Source organism: Salmo salar, chromosome 12, assembly GCF_965601325.2.
Source record: "Salmo salar chromosome 12, fSalSal1, whole genome shotgun sequence".
NCBI lineage: Eukaryota > Metazoa > Chordata > Actinopteri > Salmoniformes > Salmonidae > Salmo > Salmo salar.
This window is the reverse complement of record NC_138302.1, coordinates 87,663,604-87,682,569: the sequence shown is the minus strand read 5'-3', so window position 1 is coordinate 87,682,569 and position 18,966 is coordinate 87,663,604. Positions and strand designations below refer to the sequence as shown.

General features: G+C 41.6%; 2 protein-coding genes across 2 annotated transcripts in view; one reads left to right on the top strand and one right to left on the bottom strand.

Moving 5' to 3' along the window:
* Positions 1-72: 72 nt before the first annotated feature.
* On the bottom strand, positions 73-4,840 carry LOC123725566 (protein FAM72A). Its single transcript, XM_045691854.2, has 4 exons — positions 4,096-4,840; positions 3,739-3,816; positions 3,165-3,289; positions 73-2,081 (listed from the first exon to the last, which is right to left on the bottom strand). Exons 1-4 carry the CDS (start codon positions 4,239-4,241, stop codon positions 1,987-1,989), a joined length of 444 nt encoding a protein of 147 aa, XP_045547810.1. The 5' UTR covers positions 4,242-4,840; the 3' UTR covers positions 73-1,986.
* Positions 4,841-6,004: 1,164 nt separating this feature from the next.
* LOC106565713 (SLIT-ROBO Rho GTPase-activating protein 2) overlaps positions 6,005-18,966 on the top strand; it is a 213,665-nt gene continuing 200,703 nt past the window's right edge. The window contains 2 exon segments of the mRNA XM_082959388.1: positions 6,005-6,102; positions 8,296-8,771. Of these exon segments, the coding sequence (XP_082815514.1) occupies positions 8,705-8,771 (67 nt within the window). The 5' untranslated portion in view covers positions 6,005-6,102; positions 8,296-8,704.

Sequence of the window (18,966 nt, the reverse complement as noted above, 5' to 3'; positions counted from 1 at the left end):
ATGTATTATCAATACAATAAGCATAAAAATAAAAAGAATAAGTCATGTTTCAAACTACCAATTCAGGATGAGTGGCATTTCAAAATATATTTTATCAGCAGGGCAAATAACATCAGTATAAAGACAGCAATATGTTTGTTAATAAATAAATACAAATTGATAAATAAAAACACACTACTTAAATGAATCATATTAAAGTTAGATAAAAAAATCATTTAAAAAAAAATCTTTGTTTTGATAGTCGTTGAATATCTCCCAACCATAGTCTATGCCATAGGAAGTTCTCAGCTGATCACTCGCTACCTTCACTAAGGTGAAACAAAACAACCATTCAGCCTCCAAACGTAAAACACTCAAATGCAAGAGAAATGTCAAATAGAAACAGACAGAGAAACAGAATAAAAATACAGCACACTACAAAACATTGCTTTTGTAAATAAAAAAAAACTATTGTAAACAAAAGGAAAATAAGTGGTTAAAGATATTTGGTCTGTATGATTTTGATCATAATTGGCTATTAATTTTGTATATCATATCACAAGATGTAATACACTTAGCCAGAGCTTAGAACATCACTTAAATAAATAATTGCTACAAAGACAGGAATCTTAATTGGTGACTGCCATCTCAGGTATTTGGTGTGTACGTCCACCTTTCATACTGTCAGTTATGACCACAAAACAAATACTTTTCAATTGGAGCTTCAACATATCCTTATTAATACAGGCATAGCTTGTCTGTTTGAACTGGGAGGTATATTAAATGCTACTTTAAGATATGCCACTCATTGTGACAGTACTTGCTGGGCACCGAAGCATCACAATAAAGCTGAAAGCTGAAACATTTACTTCCAGGAGAGGGTAAGCGTGACCTACAATGACAGTGAGCCCACAGTTCTTCACAAAATCAGATCCAAGGCCATTAGAATACAAGTCTACAACATTGTCTGAAGCAAAAGCTTCTGCAGCAATGGAAAGGTCAGCTCTATACACAAGTGACTCATATACTCAGATCTATATACTCATTCATTGTGCTCTTTCAAGCACACAACAGTTCAGCGTTCAATCATACAGGGTTAGGATATCTGCTCGGAATATGAAGTACATTTTCTTTCACTGTTTTTGCTGAAATGTTTTTACTATATCAACAATGTAAGAGTGAGTGGACATTGACTTTCCTTTCATGATCATGTATTTTCTTTCCAGCTCCTTTGCCCTGTGTGTAATTGGGCTTACTCTATTTTCATTGAGTATCCTCATCATCATCCCATCACTGAGGAGCCCTAGAACCAAACTAGTACCTATACTTTATGTACTAGTACCATCTGTTGGTGACACTGGCCCTCCTCATGAAAGACCAACGCAAGATAAACTGGCACATACTTAAGGTCAACAATGTCAGTTTCTAAAACTTAAACACAACATCATTGTAATCGATTGTTCAAGCACTAACAAAGGACTGAAGAAAACCTCAAATACAGCGTACAAAGTTCAATCCAGCGTCCATTGGCAATAGGTTACCCAAAGGGTATAAAACAGCCATGCGAAATGTTAAGACCATCCATCTGCCAGTGGAACAGAAAGCTAATGAGTTTGTTTGAGTGGGGATTCAGTGGTGAGTTTAAAGAGAGAAGGCAGTTCCCACAGTCCAGTTCTACCATTGATTCCCCCCACAGAGCGAGATATAAGATTTTTTATTTTTTTTAACCTTTATTTAACTAGGCAAGTCAGTTAAGAACAAATTCTTATTTTCAATGACGGCCTAGGAACAGTGGGTTAACTGCCTTGTTCAGGGGCAGAACGACAGATTTTTACCTTGTCAGCTCAGGGATTTGATCTTGCAACCTTTTGGTTACTTGTCCAACGCGTAACCGAAATGTGTAAATGCGTAGAATGCGTGGGGATTGTGTGCTTTTGGGAAGGGGAGAATATGGTCACAGGGTAAGGCCTCTCTTCTGTTTCTCTTCCATCGGTCATCCATCTCTCTCTACCTTATGCACTCCTCCTCTGATGGGGTGTCTGATCCCTCGTTCTCGCTGTCCTCCAGCTCGGGAAGGTCTCCCCAGAGCAATAGGTTCAAACCTGCAACAGAAGACGCAGCGTTTGTGTGTGCAGGGACAGTTTAAGGAACAGTCTTTCCTTGCCGACAAGCTAAGTCAATAACAAATAAGCTAAAGTAGAAACAGGCTGGCATTCAGGCTTTGCACGACCTCTCCAAATAATTCAACTTCTGCGTTTCTATGAGTGCTAAGTCATGTGGTAGTGGAGATCAGTAGAGTCAACACATAATGCCACATGTTGCAATGTGTTGTGTCAGTCAGTCAGTGATGCTTAGCCTTAGGGGGTATCGGTATCTAGTCACAAACTGTGCATTTAGGGTAATTCTTCTTTACATGTATATTACTTTGACTAACTATTGTTTTAGGATAGTCCTCTCGGAATACAGTCTATTGTTCATCAATAGGTAAGAGGGGTAAATCCATTTGAATTCTGTCACTTTTTGACAGCATCCCTTTTGATATAAAAAAACAACTTCTTTCTATATATGTTTGGCCATGGAAGAAGTGGTCATAAAGTGCCTTTTAGGACCTCAATGACAAAACCTTTCAGGAGATAAAGGTGCTCAAAGTTGACCCATTTTGCATACCCCACCATACCATGAGACATCCATGTCTTCATCACTGGCAAATATAAATGGCTGAGTTTGCTATCTTTTAAAAGCTTACAGTGTTGTCAAACTATTATATTATTTTTTGAAAAACAAAATTATATTATTATATATATTTTTTAAAGGTTTAACGTCAATTATCTAAAAATGCATATGTTGTAGCTTAGAGCCTATTTCACATAATCTTTGGCTTATGTGTTGTGCCTGCCATCGGATGAAACACAACATCCTCTATTTTCCAGAAATGATCAAATAGTTGGACAACCATGTTGGTCAGCTTTTAAATTATATCCATCTCAACCGCCTATCTTTTGGGTCAACTTTGAGCACCTTTATCTCTTGAATGTTTGGCACTCAGGTCCAAAAAGTCACTTTATGAGCAATTCTACAATGGGCAACTATGTATGGAAGGTTTTGTTCAAATCAAAAGGGATTCTGTCAAAAGTGATTACATTCAAATGGATTTACCCAGAGGTCCGTGAGTTTGGAGTTCTAACCTGTAGCATCCAATCTGTTAAGGGTGGACACAGCATCACTGTTAAACATCCAGAAATGGCCATTGTTACAGGACAGCAGGCAGGGCTTACATGGGGCTACCACGTGATACCCCACAAAATTACCACTGGAGAGGGGGATCGAGAGAGAAAGGGGAATTAAAGAGTGAGAGGGAAATAGATAGAGAAAAAGGGAGAGGGAGAAAGAGAGATATGGGGGAGGGAGAGTAAAAAAAAAAAAAAAGTTACCGTTTTATAGCGAGCGCCTGTGAAAGTGCTAACTATTATATTACCGATGTGTTTCTGTGTACAACAACGAAGCCCTGGGGATACAAAAGAGGCCTGACAAAAGCCTCACTGTACCCAACAAACTGCTGGCTGAACAACTTTCCAACTGAAGCACAACACTAGACATGGACATTTGAATTTTCGAAGGTAAATATTAATAAAGCAGCCACAACAATTGTCTGTCTAGTAATGCTATTTTGTAACCACAAAGCACATATATAATGAATGCAAACTGGTTAGTGTAATGTGAGTAGACAAATCTGTGTTTACAATAATGTTACATACATACCATTTCAGACAGGCAATGTCTCTCAGTTTGCATTTGCAGCTCTCTGTAGAGTAGCAGCTGGCCACAAAGTCAACAGTTCTAGAAGAGGGGGTGGGGGATGTTATGGGGATTGTTAAAGAACAAAGGGGCACCATCACATTCTAGCCATAGAGGGAGATAATGGATAAGAACTTATCCATTATATTTTCTATATCTCACACTATCACAAACACTCAACATATGAAGTTATGAACCCCTCCAAAAAACAGACAGCGATGAGAGATCCTCATAGAAACCATAACCGTCATTAGCTCATTTGTCACAACTCATTCCACACACTCAGTGATCATTTCATAACATAGTGGTTTTATTGCTTACCTGTTGGGCGGTATGTCAGTAGAGAACAGCTCAATTTCTGTGTCTGCGAGAAGTACTGCCTTCATTCCTCTTGTGCAGAGTAGACTCTCACAGTATATACAATTCACTTGAGTGACACATTTGTTTTTGAAGTTGGAGGTAGACATGCTCTTTAAATACTGTTCTTCTAGCTTTCGAATCCCAATGTCCAGAGGAAATGTGCGTCAGAACAGATCAATCAATCAATGTAGCAATGGTAGCTGATCTGACGGTAACGTTATTTAAAACGCTATTTAGCTAGCTAACTATTCACTATTATTGTTACTAAATAGCTAGCTAGTTCGTTGACTAGCTATCAACAGTTAGCTGGAAGTTAGCAGCAGGTGAATTATAAAAGAGAAGCCACAAATGAGACGTTTCCACGTCTAATGTTATATTGGAGGTTTAAGTAGATAGTTATCGATTCTTGTTGATAGCGAGTAATGTGGTTGATAGCAATCTACAGTAGCTATCTACTTGTCAAAACAGAGCCACAAGCTAACGTCACGAGAGTGACCATAATAACACAGTATCATCAGATGTTCAAAATAGCTCTTGCCATTTTCAATTTATCTTCAACCTGCTCTTCAACGAAACAATTTCCCAGATTCTTTGTTCAGTAACTAACGTTAATTCGTTGCGGTCACAGATTCAGTACAATGTAATAGCCAGCTAGCTTCGCTGTTGTGTTTATTTTTTTACAACTTCCTGGTAGCTACCGATACTTCCTGAACATTTTTTAAAAACGGCACTATGTCGAATTTCGATTGGCTCTCGATGACAAAAAATATATACCATTGGGTAACATAATCGCACAACTACAAAGCTGATTGGGTACAATTATATCTGGACCGTCGCCTAAGTAATAAGGAGGGGATTCAATTAATCTGGCCCGTGTTTTGCACCGGGTGAAAATTTGTAATGGTTTCGGAAGCGGGCTGCCTCCCGGGCGTGAGCCAGGTGCACCGTTCAAAGCCCATGGCGAAATCGGCTCAAAACAAAAGCGACTTAATTAAGCACGTGGAGTAATTAGTAGGATTCTGTGTTTTCACATGCAAAAGTGATTGCTTTTGATAAAAAGCGCTTTATCTGCCAATGAAAACTGAATATTCAAACATATAGTCTATGGAAAATGTCACGCGTTGCCCCGCGGCTCAGCATAATCGAATTCACAACTATCAGCCATTCAATGGCGAAGGGTTTGGCTTTGTCCCTTTACATTTGTATTTCTAATACGATAAGAGAGTTGCACCAAAATAATTTGCACAATATGTACCCCTCCAACACAAAGGTCTCAAGGTTTACAAACATTGTGTACAGACAAGTGTACCTTCTGCAATGATGGACCTGAAACGCTGACACATTTATTTTATAGTTGTTTGTTCACTATTAGAATTTGGAGCGATATGGAATAAAACTGGTCACTCTGTTGATATAAAATGTTATAACATTTTTGACAGTACTCTGAACTCTTTGAAATGTGTAACTAATGTCATGATTTTGGTTGGTAAATTGTATATATCCACAAAACCAAATATTTTAAATGAAGTGTTTTTTTTTATACCCTTTATGTTGTTAATTGAGTCTCTGAAATGACTAAATAATAAAAGCTTGTCTACAGTCCAATATTATAATGATTATATTCTGAATAAGTGTCATCGTCTCATGCTGTCATAACACATTTTTCTGTTTTTGTTTTGTTTGTCTTTCATGTTCTTGTCAATTCTTGAACTCAATGATGTCTGTTTATTTTATTCCCCCCCAAAAGGCTCAGCAGAACTGACTCCGCTCCCTGATTGTCGATTTGAAGGACTTTATGCCAATCCTAATCAATTCAACCAATCGAAAGATGGACAACTCTCCCCTTGTTCCATGAAAAGAGGCGGGGTTATTTTTGGAGAATTTGTGAGAAAAACACCCCAAAAATCTTCATATGGGACGGAAATGAAATAGGAAAGCTCGTATTTGTCATCGAAATCGACATAAGAGGTAAAATGTGGTGCATGCTTTAAGCAACTTGCATTGTAAAACATGTGCAATGCTGTATGTTTATAGCACACACACAGAAAAGTGTAACATTTTGCAACTCATACGTTTGGACAAGAAATTCTAGTTAGCTAGCTAGGTAACGGTATCCCAAAGACTTGGCTAGCTCGTTAGCCTTACTCTAGTACCGACATTTCCTATGGCTAAAAATGGCGAAATGCCTCATTCTAGACTGGTGAAACCAGTCTGATCGCTAAGTTCACCATTCTTTAAACATCACTTATCTACAGGGTGTCTGTAAAAAAGTCTAATTCTTTATAGAATTTTACCTCGTTTTTATCCTACAATTCAATGTTGCAGCCCTCTAAAGGTGTCTCATTTGCAAAGTTAGTTTAGTAAAACCATTATAACTAATATGCCATTAAGCAGACGCTTTTATCCATAACTCATTGGTTGATATTGTAATATGTCAATGTTTTGCAAAGCCCCATAATGACTATCATTCAGTTTAAACCAATGAGATAGGCCTATTTTATAACAGTAATGGGGTTTATGTTAAACTAATTAACACTTAGTAACTGTTTTAGTCTGCTTATATACACACCCTTAAAGAGATTCTCCCGTACTTTTTTATACATTTTAGCCAGTAGTTCTGAAAATGGCACTCGAGCCAAAAGTGGTCCCTGAAAATGGCATACTATGTCACCTGTGAAGATATGTGCACCATGCCATTGGCCTCTCTCTTGCTCTGCTGTGTGTGGATCTTACTAGCTGTCACTCAAATGGCTAGTGGCCGAAGCTCATTGGCTGAAACTCGAATTGCTAGGGGGCTGACCCACGTGGGGGAAAGTGTAAGGAAAATTGCGCCGCACATATTCCAGAAAACAGACGCTTTCAAACTATGGATTTTGTGGCAAAACATTACTTCTTCTCATAGATTATGGATGTATGAACTATACATTGACACCCAGCCCAATATGGGAGTATTTCTTAAACCTAACTAGTCGCCAATATGTACATGTTAGTAATTTAGCAGATGCTCTCATCCAGAGCGACTTACTGTAGTACTAATGAGTGCATACATTTGTTTTACTTTTTCATACTGGTCCCCCATTGGAATGGAACCCACAACCCTGGCATTGTAAACGCCATGCTCTACCAACTGAGCCCACAGGACATGTCTTTAATAAAGGTACCATGTGCTATCATCTGAGTTCCGGAGCATGTCTTTAATAAAGGTAGTCCAGTGTTATGATGTTTTCTGAGTATTTGCTGTTCTCAAGGCACCAAAGTTGAAAACTGTTCTCAGGAAAATTATATTGTCAATGTCATGGACCACATTGGACTGACATATTTTTACCTTTATGTTCTCTGGGCTTTTTCCAATATTACTATTAATGGGCCCAGCATGAAACAATCTATTCCATTTCTATCAGGTAATTTGTCACAACAATTAAGTATAGTCAGATTAGCCCTATTTGTTATTACAGTGTAGTATGTAGGCAATGGTCCATTCACCAACTCTGAGCATCATTGTCTGTTATGAGAACCACAGTCGGATTTGACCTGACTGCCCTCCCAACCCTGTCAGTCCTACTCCCACCCCAGACACATTGCAAAACCCAGTTTCTGACCCTATCACTGCAGTACCAATAAAGGTGTCCATTAATGTACATTTGAATGATGTATTATGAGAACCACTGCACCCTCTACAACCACTGTGATTATTATTATCTGGCCCTGCTGTTCATCTATGGACGGTTGAACATCTTGGCCATGTACTGTTATAATCTCCACCCGGCACAGCCAGAAGAGGACTGGCCACCCCTCAGAGCCTGGTTCCTCTCTAGGTTTCTTCCTAGGTTCCTGCCTTTCTAGGGAGTTTTTCCTAGCCACTGTGCTTCTACATCTGCATTGCTTGCTTTTTGGTGTTTTAGGCTGGGTTTCTGTATAACACTTTATGACATCGCTGATGTAAAACAGGCTTTATAAATACATTTGATTGAATGTATGAAGGCCAGAGTATTTTATCCATACATAGGCCTACACAGTATTACATGTGATAATGAATATGTATGGTCAAGCAATGCCATTTATGTATCAACCAAATAAATGTGACACATGCACAGTGTATGTCTGTCTCCGTGCCTGCATATTGGCTTCCCAGCTCATCTATGTACCCCACTCTCACTCTAGGGGGAAGAGCAGAGAGCCACGGAGCCAGCCCAGCCTCTGACCGTCTTGGTGACAGCCACTTACTGAAGGACTAAACTTTTTGGGAGTCTCCTCATCTGACCGTGCTGACTTGTTTGTTATTGTTGGTTTGGAGGGAATGCATATATCCTCTGTTTGCTCTATAACTGGTTTTGAGGACACATTAAGGAAAGGATCCAAACGAATGGGAATGCGGCAGCGCCAAACTCTCACAATGCGGGCAGAGTGAAGGGGCAGGACACAATACCATTCCACGGACTGTGGGGTTATTCGCTACAATCTTTCCGTTGAGTATTCTTCCAGACGAAATATTATAGTTACAATTTTTTTCCTGATTACTTCTTTAACCCAGTATTGCGAAGTCTAGTGTTGTTGAGTAGAAGAACCAGCCATGACGTCTCCGGCCAAATTCAGAAAGGACAAGGAGATCGTAGCCGAATATGAAACTCAAGTTAAAGGTAATACTTTTATACCAAGTTTATATTGTTAAACATGCTGTTCCTTGCGCTCATGTAGGCTATCCATTCCACAAAGGCTTGTCGCATTTCTTTTCCTGTTCGTGGATACGTCAACGTGGATAGGATCATTTATCCCTGTTTAGCATACCCCAATATTCAAACTATAATAGCTTATTTTACCAAAGGTTAAAAAGGTGTGGGTCCTTTGATGTGTTTAGTAGGCAGATTATTCTTGCTTAATTGTCATCATAGCCTACTGCAGTGTCAAGTCAAAGCGTCCTATTGATAAGAACATCTTGATAACAACAGTTTATAGAGACTAGCCTACCAAACCATCATAGGTCCGCAGATAATAAAAATACATCTGAGAGCCTTATGTTTCAATTATGCAGTATTGGTGCGTTCATACACGGCATTTATACGACATTATGGGATTTTTCTCTGTAGGTTGAGTATGATGTGTGTAGCCTATCGCAGGGTTTAGATTCGACATGCATGTGGAACAACGCAGGGCGTTTTCTCTCCCTGCGTGCTGGTGTGGTTCTGTTTTAGAGCAATTCATTTCCCGGTGTCTGCCGTGTTTCGTGTGCGAGAGACAGACATCGGGCATTCAGATCAACGTTAGGAATACGACCAAAGTGTGAATTAATGGCCTGTCGCCTCACGTGAGAGTGTCTGTCCCAGGTTCACGGATGTCGCCACGAACCGGTCGACGGGAGCACCAGTGGTTTTGTCGAGTTTTCTTCACGGGGGAGTGGGGAGAGAGGTGGGCTGGGGTGGTGTTTAGCGGGTTAACTCTTCACTCGCTGATGGTTTATCGATGTTTGTTGTCAGGGTGATCATGGTATTTTCATGGTGAGGGAGTCAGTCATTTTATATTTACATCTGAGCTGGGGAAATGTAGCGGTAATAGAGCTTGGAGAGGAAACTGGAGAGAGAGGACTGTAGAGAGAGGACAGGATATTACCCTCCTAATGAACAGCACTGCAGCCACCGAAGATGAAGCGATAAGATCCCTTTACCCTCATCTTCTCCCTCTCCTCTCTGTCATGGGTCTGGGAAGGATGGAGGAAAAGGGACAGACAACACTTCATCATAAACTAGTCAGGGTAGCTGCATCCCAACAGTCTGAAATAGCTGACTCTCCCCCCTCTTTACCTAATTTCCATGACAACCCCTGCTATAACTATACCACCATCCATTCATATAGGAGGCAGGACAGGTTTTAAACAGTGAATAGAACAGACAGGGAGAGGAGGAGAGGAAACATTGTATGAACTTTATTCTGTGTGTTTGTGACAGTGACAAACCAGTAAGGACTGACCCCTGCTTCACAGAAGGGAAGAGAGGGGTAGAAAGAGAGGCTGGTTGGTCCAATGAGGAGGAGGCTGGGAAGTAGAACCCATGTCTTCTCTCTCTCTTCCTTTCTTTTTTGTCTCTCTCCCCCCACACAGGGAATAGAACAGGAAATATGTTTTCACAAATAGTATGGCTCTTTATTGCTAAGCAGCATCATAATGAAGCCATGATCTGTAGGATCTGAGATGTTGGCAATGACTTGTTCCCCTGTGTTCTGACGGTGACAGTGACACTGGTTTCATGCCAGGCCAAGTGTCTTAGACTGCTGCACGGGGTCTGTGTTGAGTAGGAATGAGAAAGGAAAGCGTTTTGAAACAGAACATTTCTTCTTACTACAATGTCATAAGTACATCTACATCATCTATTTCTAAGTGTTTTCTGCCATTTCGTGTCATGTTGAGCTTGTGGATGAGCTTGTGGACAGATTGGCATCCTGGTGTCTGGTGTGGTAGGCTGTGGCTGGGAGGTTCTGAGGCTACCGCAGGCTGCCGTGTCCTGTTCTCTGAGGACAGATTGGCATCCTGGTGTCTGGTGTGGTAGGCTGTGGCTGGGAGGTTCTGATGCTACCGCAGGCTGCCGTGTCCTGTTCTCTGAGGACAGATTGGCATCCTGGTGTCTGGTGTGGTAGGCTGTGGCTGGGAGGTTCTGATGCTACAGCAGGCTGCCGTGTCCTGTTCTCTGAGGACAGATTGGCATCCTGGTGTCTGGTGTGGTAGGCTGTGGCTGGGAGGTTCTGAGGCTACAGCAGGCTGCCGTGTCCTGTTCTCTGAGGACAGATTGGCATCCTGGTGTCTGGTGTGGTAGGCTGTGGCTGGGAGGTTCTGATGCTACCGCAGGCTGCCGTGTCCTGTTCTCTGAGGACAGATTGGCATCCTGGTGTCTGGTGTGGTAGGCTGTGGCTGGGAGGTTCTGAGGCTACAGCAGGCTGCCGTGGACAGGAGGACAGGAGGACACATCACTGTCTTTAACAGCATGCAGAGTTACATGTCTGTGTTTACCAGTTTGTAAAGCATTTCTATTGTGCTTACCAATGTAAAGAGTCTGCCATTGAGCGACATGTGAGTTTGTGCTGCGGTGTTTGGCACTGTATAGAGTTTGTTTGTCCGATATTTTCCTTGCAAAAAAAAACGATACCGATAACCGATATTTTGCATTTTAACGGCCTTTAAAGCATTCTAGTACAGTTAAATAGTTAACACACACACATGAACGCCGCGGTCTAAGGCACTGCATCTCAGTGCAAGAGGCATCACTACAGACCCTGGTTCTAATCCAGGTTGTATCACATCCGGCCGTGATTGGGAGTCCCATAGGGCGGCGCACAATTGGCCCAGCATCGTCCAGGTTTGGCCAGAGTAGGCTGTCATTGTACATAAGAATTTTGTACATAAGAATTTGTTCTTAACTGACTTGCCTAGTTAAATAAAGGTTACACACACGCGCACACACACACACACACACACACACCAAAAAGTTATTTTGTTGGCATTCACGTATGTCCTCATTACCAGTAAAACATCATCACCTACTTGCTGTGCTGTTTCATTGTTCATTTGTTTAGTCGTTTCATTCTCAACCAGGATTTCTATGGAACACCGTTTGGTTCTTTGTGTGTCAAAAAAGATACACGTGAAATAACACTATTTGACATGTCAAATAAGCTTGTTGACAAATCAGGACCTGAATATGACTGCACGTCACATAATAATTTAACACGTTCATATTTTTTTGACGTAGTTATTACACATCGATGACACTATCACTCGTATTTCATATGTCACAACGATTCAACAATACATATGCTATGATGCTGGTAAAGTTGTCTCGGGCACCTACAGTGCTGGTTATAAAAAATCTAGCTAGCTCATGGATGCAAACAATGTTCTTCCCCCAAAACATAGCAAAATGACATAATCTGTTTCAGTAGCCATAGTTAGCTAGCTAACTGTATAGGTAGGTGTCATCATCTAAAATAACCCTCATTTATAAGACAGTTCTTATTTGATTAATGGTGGTCGTACCATCTTTGTATCAGTGTGAAGCTGCTGAATAAACCAGCTATGTCTTTTCCTCCTCTGTCTTAATTCTGCTCCTATCTCTCTCTGTCTTAATTCTGCTCCTATCTCTCTCTCTGTCTTAATTCTGCTCCTATCTCTCTCTCTGTCTTAATTCTGCTCCTATCTCTCTCTGTCTTAATTCTGCTCCTATCTCTCTCTGTCTTAATTCTGCTCCTATCTCTCTCTGTCTTAATTCTGCTCCTATCTCTCTCTGTCTTAATTCTGCTCCTATCTCTGTCTTAATTCTGCTCCTATCTCTCTCTTTCTGAATAGCTGTGGTGTCTCCCTCCCAGCAGAGCCCCACTAGGACATTCATCTGCACCCTGCAAGGAAAGCACATGTTCTCTCCAAGGAAAATGAATATGTTCACCCCTAATAGCATAATTGTGCCAGGCCAACTACACACATTCACACGTGCAAGCGCATACACTGACCCACACACACACTCGGCTCTGCATCGCCAGTTTATTGTGTTAGGCTCTTGAAAGGGGGTAGGTGGTAGGATGTGGAGGGGTTGTCAGCCCCTCTCCTCTTCCTCTTTCTCCCAATCCTCAGGGCTGGTCTGGCAATAGGAAAATAAACCTATGTAACTCCTCAGCCCTGTATTCCAGACCCAGCAGCTCAGCAGAGCAAGAATGAATAGCACGCCCCATTTCACAGCTTTGGAATTCCACAGGCAGACTTTTCCCTGTTATTCCCAATCCAATCCCAGGTGGTGTGAGAGGAATGTCACTCCTGCACAGATGGAAATGTGAAGAGGAAATGGAATCCTGATCATCTGGTGGTCTCGAGTACAACACAATTACTCAAAACGCAGTTAGACAGTAATAAACAGACAAACACATACAGACGACAGGAAGGCAGACAGAAACGCGCACACACACACACACCAGGGTTTCCGTTAGCTGGTAATTGACGGCTTCTGGTCGTAAAAAACCCCCGGAAAGCTGATCAATTCAATTGTTGCCGGCCAAATTGACCAGGGATAAAAACCAACAGCAGGCAGACTATCAGCCCGTCACCCAACACTTTAAAATGTGAGCTGGAGGCAGTATGCATTTTGAAAATATACTTCATTGTTTTACTTGATATTATGAGACATGTCTTACCTTGGTTGAAAATCCACAAGCTTCCCACAATAAGTTGGGTGAATTTTGGCCCATTCCTCCTGACAGAGCTGGTGTAACTGAGTCAGGTTTGTAGGCCTCCTTGCTCGCACACACTTTTTAAGTTCTGCCCACAAATTTTCTATGGGATTGAGGTCAGGGTGTTGTGATGGCCACTCCAATACCTTGACTTTGTTGTCCTTAAGCCATTTTGCCACAACTTTGGAAGTATGCTTGGGGTCATTGTCCATTTGGAAGACCCGTTTGCGACCAAGCTTTAACTTCCTGACTGATGTCTTGAGATGTTGCTTCAATATATCCACATAATTTACCTCCCTCATGATGCCATCTATTTTTTTGAAGTGCACCAGTCCCTCCTGCAGCAAAGCACCTCCACAACATGATGCTGCCACCCCCGTGCTTCACGGTTTGGATGGTGTTCTTCGGCTTGCAAGCGTCCCCCTTTTTCCTCCAAACAAAACGATGGTCATTATGGCCAAACCGTTCTAGTTTTGTTTCATCAGACCAGAGGACATTTCTCCAAAAAGTACGATCTTTGTCCCCATGTGCAGTTGCAAACCGTAGTCTGGCTTTTTATGGTGGTTTTGGAGCAGTGGCATCTTCCTTGCGGAGAGGCCTTTCAGGTTATGTCGATATAGGACTTGCTTTACTGTGGATATAGATACTTTTGTACCTGTTTCCTCCAGCATCTTCACAAGGTCCTTTGCTGTTGTTCTGGGATTGATTTGCACTTTTCGCACCAAAGTACATTCATCTCCAGGAGACAGAACGCGTCTCCTTCCTGAGCGGTATGACGGCTGCGTGGTCCCATGGTGTTTATACTTGCGTACTATTGTTTGTACAGATGAACGTGGGACCTTCAGGCATTTGGAAATTGCTCCCAAGGATGAACCAGACTTGTGGAGGTCTACAATGTTTTTTCTGAGGTCTTGGCTGATTTCTTTTGATTTTCCCATGATGTCACGCAAAGAGGCACTGAGTTTGAAGGTAGGCCTTGAAATACATCCACAGGTACACCTCCAATTGACTCGAATGATGTCAATTAGCCTATCAGAAGCTTCTACATTTACATTTTAGTCATTTAGCAGACCCTCTTATCCAGAGCGACTTACATTTCATTTCATACATTTTCTTTTCTTCCCGTACTGGCCCCCCGTGGGAATCAAACCCACAACCTTGGCGTTGCAAACACCATGCGTTGCAAACACCATGCTCTACCAACTGAGCTACAGGAAACACCTGTAGCTCAGTCTCATTGTCCTCTGATAGACCACTTACCAAAGGCGCTAATGTTTTTCAGCCAGGGGCTGGAATTACATCATTCAGCTTTTTCCCGCCTTCTGAGAGCCTATGGGAGCCGTAGGAAGTGTCACGTTACAGCAAAGATCCTCATTTTTCAATAAAAAGAGTCAAGAAGCCCAAGGAATGGTCAGACAGGGCACTTCCTGTACAGAATCTTCTCAGGTTTTTGCCTGCCATATGAGTTCTGTTATACTCACAGACACCATTCAAACAGTTTTAGAAACGTTAGGGTGTTTTCTATCCAAAGCCAATAATTATATGCATATTCTAGTTTCTGGGCAGTAGTAATAACCAGATTAAATCGGGTACGTTTTTTATCCGGCCATGTAAATACTGCCCCCTAGCCCTAACGTGTTAAAACAGATCAGTGTGTGACACAAATGTATTCGAAAATCTAATCTAACACTTCATGAGAGCCTATGAGCTCATGTTGTGCAACATTTCTATAGGCTATGCAATTGCGGGAGATAACAGAGAGATGGCCTCTGATAAAAAGACGAGGATCCCATCAGCTAGACCTACTATATTTATTTCTCAACTTTCCTAATATTAAGCACATTGCTTATATTTACAACAGGAGTATAGCCTACCTGGTTGGCATGAAAATTAACCACGGGGAAAAACGTCCTCCATTTGCTATTTAATTGCATAGATGACATGTATTTTTTTCCCACTGCCCATTTTGAGACAGGTGCATGATAATGGTCCATTCTAAATCAAAACAAATGTCACACATATATTATTTAGTATATGCAAAGATTAAATCAAGAATAGTCTGATGGGTGACAATATTAGCCTATCACTTGTGAATTATATATAATCACTTGTGAATGATGCCCAGCATAAGAAACAATGCCTTTTTTGTGACTTTTTTTAATCATAGTCGCATACCTCATGTAGCCTAGTCCATAGGTCTATATGTTTTAATAAGGTTTGTATCCCAACTCAGGTGCCCAAATAACTTCTTTAAGTTAAGCACATTAATCTGCTTTACAATGGGTGTAGAGCCTAACTGGCATATAAACTCAGCAAAAAAAGAAACGTCCCTTTTTCAGGACCCTGTCTTTCAAATATAATTCGTAAAAATACAAATAACTTCACAGATCTTCATTGGAAAGGGTTAAAACACTGTTTCCAATGAACCATAAACAATTAATGAACATGCACTTGTGGAACGGTAGGCAATTAAGGTCACATTTATGAAAACTTAGGACACTAAAGAGGCCTTTCTACTGACCCTGAAAAACACCAAAAGAAAGATGCCCAGGGTCCCTGCTCATCTGCGTGAACGTGCCTTAGGCATGCTGCAAGGAGGCATGAGGACTGCAGATGTGGCCAGGGCAATAAATTGCAATGTCCGTACTAAGAGACGCCTAAGACAGCACCACAGGGAGCCAGGACGGACAGCTGATCGTCCTCGCAGTGGCAGACCACGTGTAACAATACCTGCACAAGATTGGTACATCCGAACATCACACCTGCGGGACAGGTACAGGATGGCAACAACAACTGCCTGAGTTACACCAGGAACGCACAATCAGTGCTCGGACTGAGCTTGTTTTCATTACAGGCAATCTCAACGCTGTGCGTTACAGGTAAGACATCCTCCTCCCTCATGTGGTACCCTTCCTGCAGGCTCATCCTGACATGACCCTCCAGCATGACCATGCCACCAGCCATACTGCTCATTCTGTGTGTGATTTCCTGCAAGACAGAAATGTCAGTTTTCTGCCATGGCCAGCAAAGAGCCCGGATCTCAATCCCATTGAGCACCTCTGGAACCTGTTGGATCGGAGGGTGAGGGCTAGGGCCATTCCCCCTAGAAATGTCTGGGAACTTGCAGGTGCCTTGGTGGAAGAGTGGGGTAACATCTCACAGCAAGAACTGGCAAATCTGGTGCAGTCCATGAGGAGGAGATGCACTGCAGTATTTAATGCAGCTGGTGGCCACACCAGATACTGACTGTTACTTTTGATTTTGACCCCCCCCCCCCTTTGTTCAGGGACACATTATTCCATTTTTGTTAGTCACATGTCTGTGGAACTAGTTCAGTTTATGTCTCAGTTGTTGAATCTTGTTATGTTCATACACATATTTAAACATGTTAAGTTTGTTGAAAATAAACACAGTTGACCGTAAGAGGACATTTCTTTTTTTGAGTTCATAAGCAGCCCGTTAGTTTCAATTTTGGGGATGATAATTTTCACCATAAAATTGCACCTTTATAATAAAAGCATTATATGGATAATGGCATTTGCGGTCACTTTTGATAATGGTGTTTTCTGCTAATGGAACATTCACACTTATAGCCTACTGTCATGGATCCCTCCGGTACTGCTGCTCATTGCTGCACCAGTTCCGGAGTTCTACGTCACCGGCTTCTAGGTGTCACTGAACTGATTCTTTACCACCGACCCCGGACTGTCTTGTCTAATTACATACACCTGGTTCCTATTCCCCCTGATTAGTAATTGTATATATGTGCCCTCTGTTCACCATTTTGTGGTCGGTTATTGTTCCCATGTCCGTTGGTCTTGTGAGTGCCTGTGCTTTGTTGTTTCGGTTCCCGTGCAGCGGGTATTGTGTACTCGTTATTACGGCTCTCGTCCCGTGTATTGTTGAGCACTTGTTATTATGGGTTTCGTCCTGTGTATTTATTAGAGGTTTAACCTCGCTCTTTTGTTTGGGTTACATCCCTGTGTTTTTGTATACGTGTTTGTTGTGGGCTTTGTCCCCGTGCCTTTCATGGCATGTTGTATATTTTGGGTGGAGTATTAAAACCCCCTATTACGTATTCCAGCACCTGTCTCCAATCATTTATACAACGTGACACCTACTACCTTGTGTGCATTGCTGCGCTTCTAATGTGAAGAAATAGCCTAATAGTTTATCAACATTTTAAGCTAAATGTTCTGCATCAGTCACATTGCATAAAAAGGTTATTTTTATGCTATTGGTTGTATTCATTTGGGATCTATCACATCCCACAACTGTCCCAGACTGTGTTTGGAATGTGGACAGTTCTTCCAATATCTTCAATATGTACCCTCGGAATTGGATAAGGACGCTCACAGTTGCGTCCCCAATGTGTCTGGCTTCACTTGTAGCCTGTGAGAAAGACCAGATCACGTGACGGAGAGCCATGTGAGTGAGAGGAACTTCGGATTGCGCAGCACACTAAGGGAGAAGGGCGCAACGCAGCACTCTGGGCTGCAAAAGGCATGGATTTTTTTAGGGTGCATTATGGCCACAAGGGGGATGCCGCCGTGAAATTCAAGGCATTATCACATGCTTGTCAAATTGGGAATGAGAGACTATTGGAGTGTGTACAGCCTGCGCCAAAAACAAAGCAGAGCTCATGCCTTTCAAGTGACTTTAAAAATCATGCAGCCTCACAAATATTTTAGATGCTTTTCACTGACAGCCGCAACTCAATAATCAGCTAGGTCTTTTGCCACGCGCCTGTCTATGAAAGACTTCCTCATATGCCATTTATCTCCTGTTCTATTGGTTTTCATATCAACTTTCTTTCTTTGTCCAGAAGCCAAATGCACAATCCTTGTCATATTAGCAACAATCCTAGTTGTAGCATCTTAATATTCACCCTCTTTCTATGTTTCTACTGAAATTTTCATCTCTGTCATGTAGCGCTCGCATCAGCTGTGCTGTTTAGAATGGTGTTAGCTTTAAATCAGCAAACGAATAAGATGCCCCATGCAAAGTGTCTATAATTGCAGAAAATTTGCTTTAAATCAGCAAACAAAGGATATGCCCCATGCAAAGTGTCTATAATTGCAGGAACTTAGCTTTAAATCAGCAAACAAATGAAATGCCTCATGTAAAGTGTCTATAATTGGAGGAACTTAGCTTTAAATCAGCAAACAAATGATATGCCTCATGTAAAGTGTCTATAATTGCGGGAAATTAGCTTTAAATCAGCAAACAAAGGATATGCCCCATGCAGTGTGTCTGTAATTGCAGGAAATTAGCTTTAAATCAGCAAACAAATTATATGCTTCATGCAAAGTGTCTATAATATCAGGAAATTAGCTTTAAATCAGCAAACAAATGATATGCTTCATGCAAAGTGTCTATAATTGCAGGAAATTAGCTTTAAAACTGCCACATTTTCTCTCCGCCAACAAGAGGGGTGTGAACAGTATGGGGTCACATGGGGTTACAAGGTGGGGGTTTGTTAATACAACAATAAATGACAATATCCATCCAGACCTTTGCCACCTAGGACATTTGTGTGACCGGACCTTCTGAAATAGTCCTGGAGTACCCTGCTCTATCATTTCTACCTAGAAATAAACCACTTTTCTAAGATAGGCTTTCAATTCTCCCTGT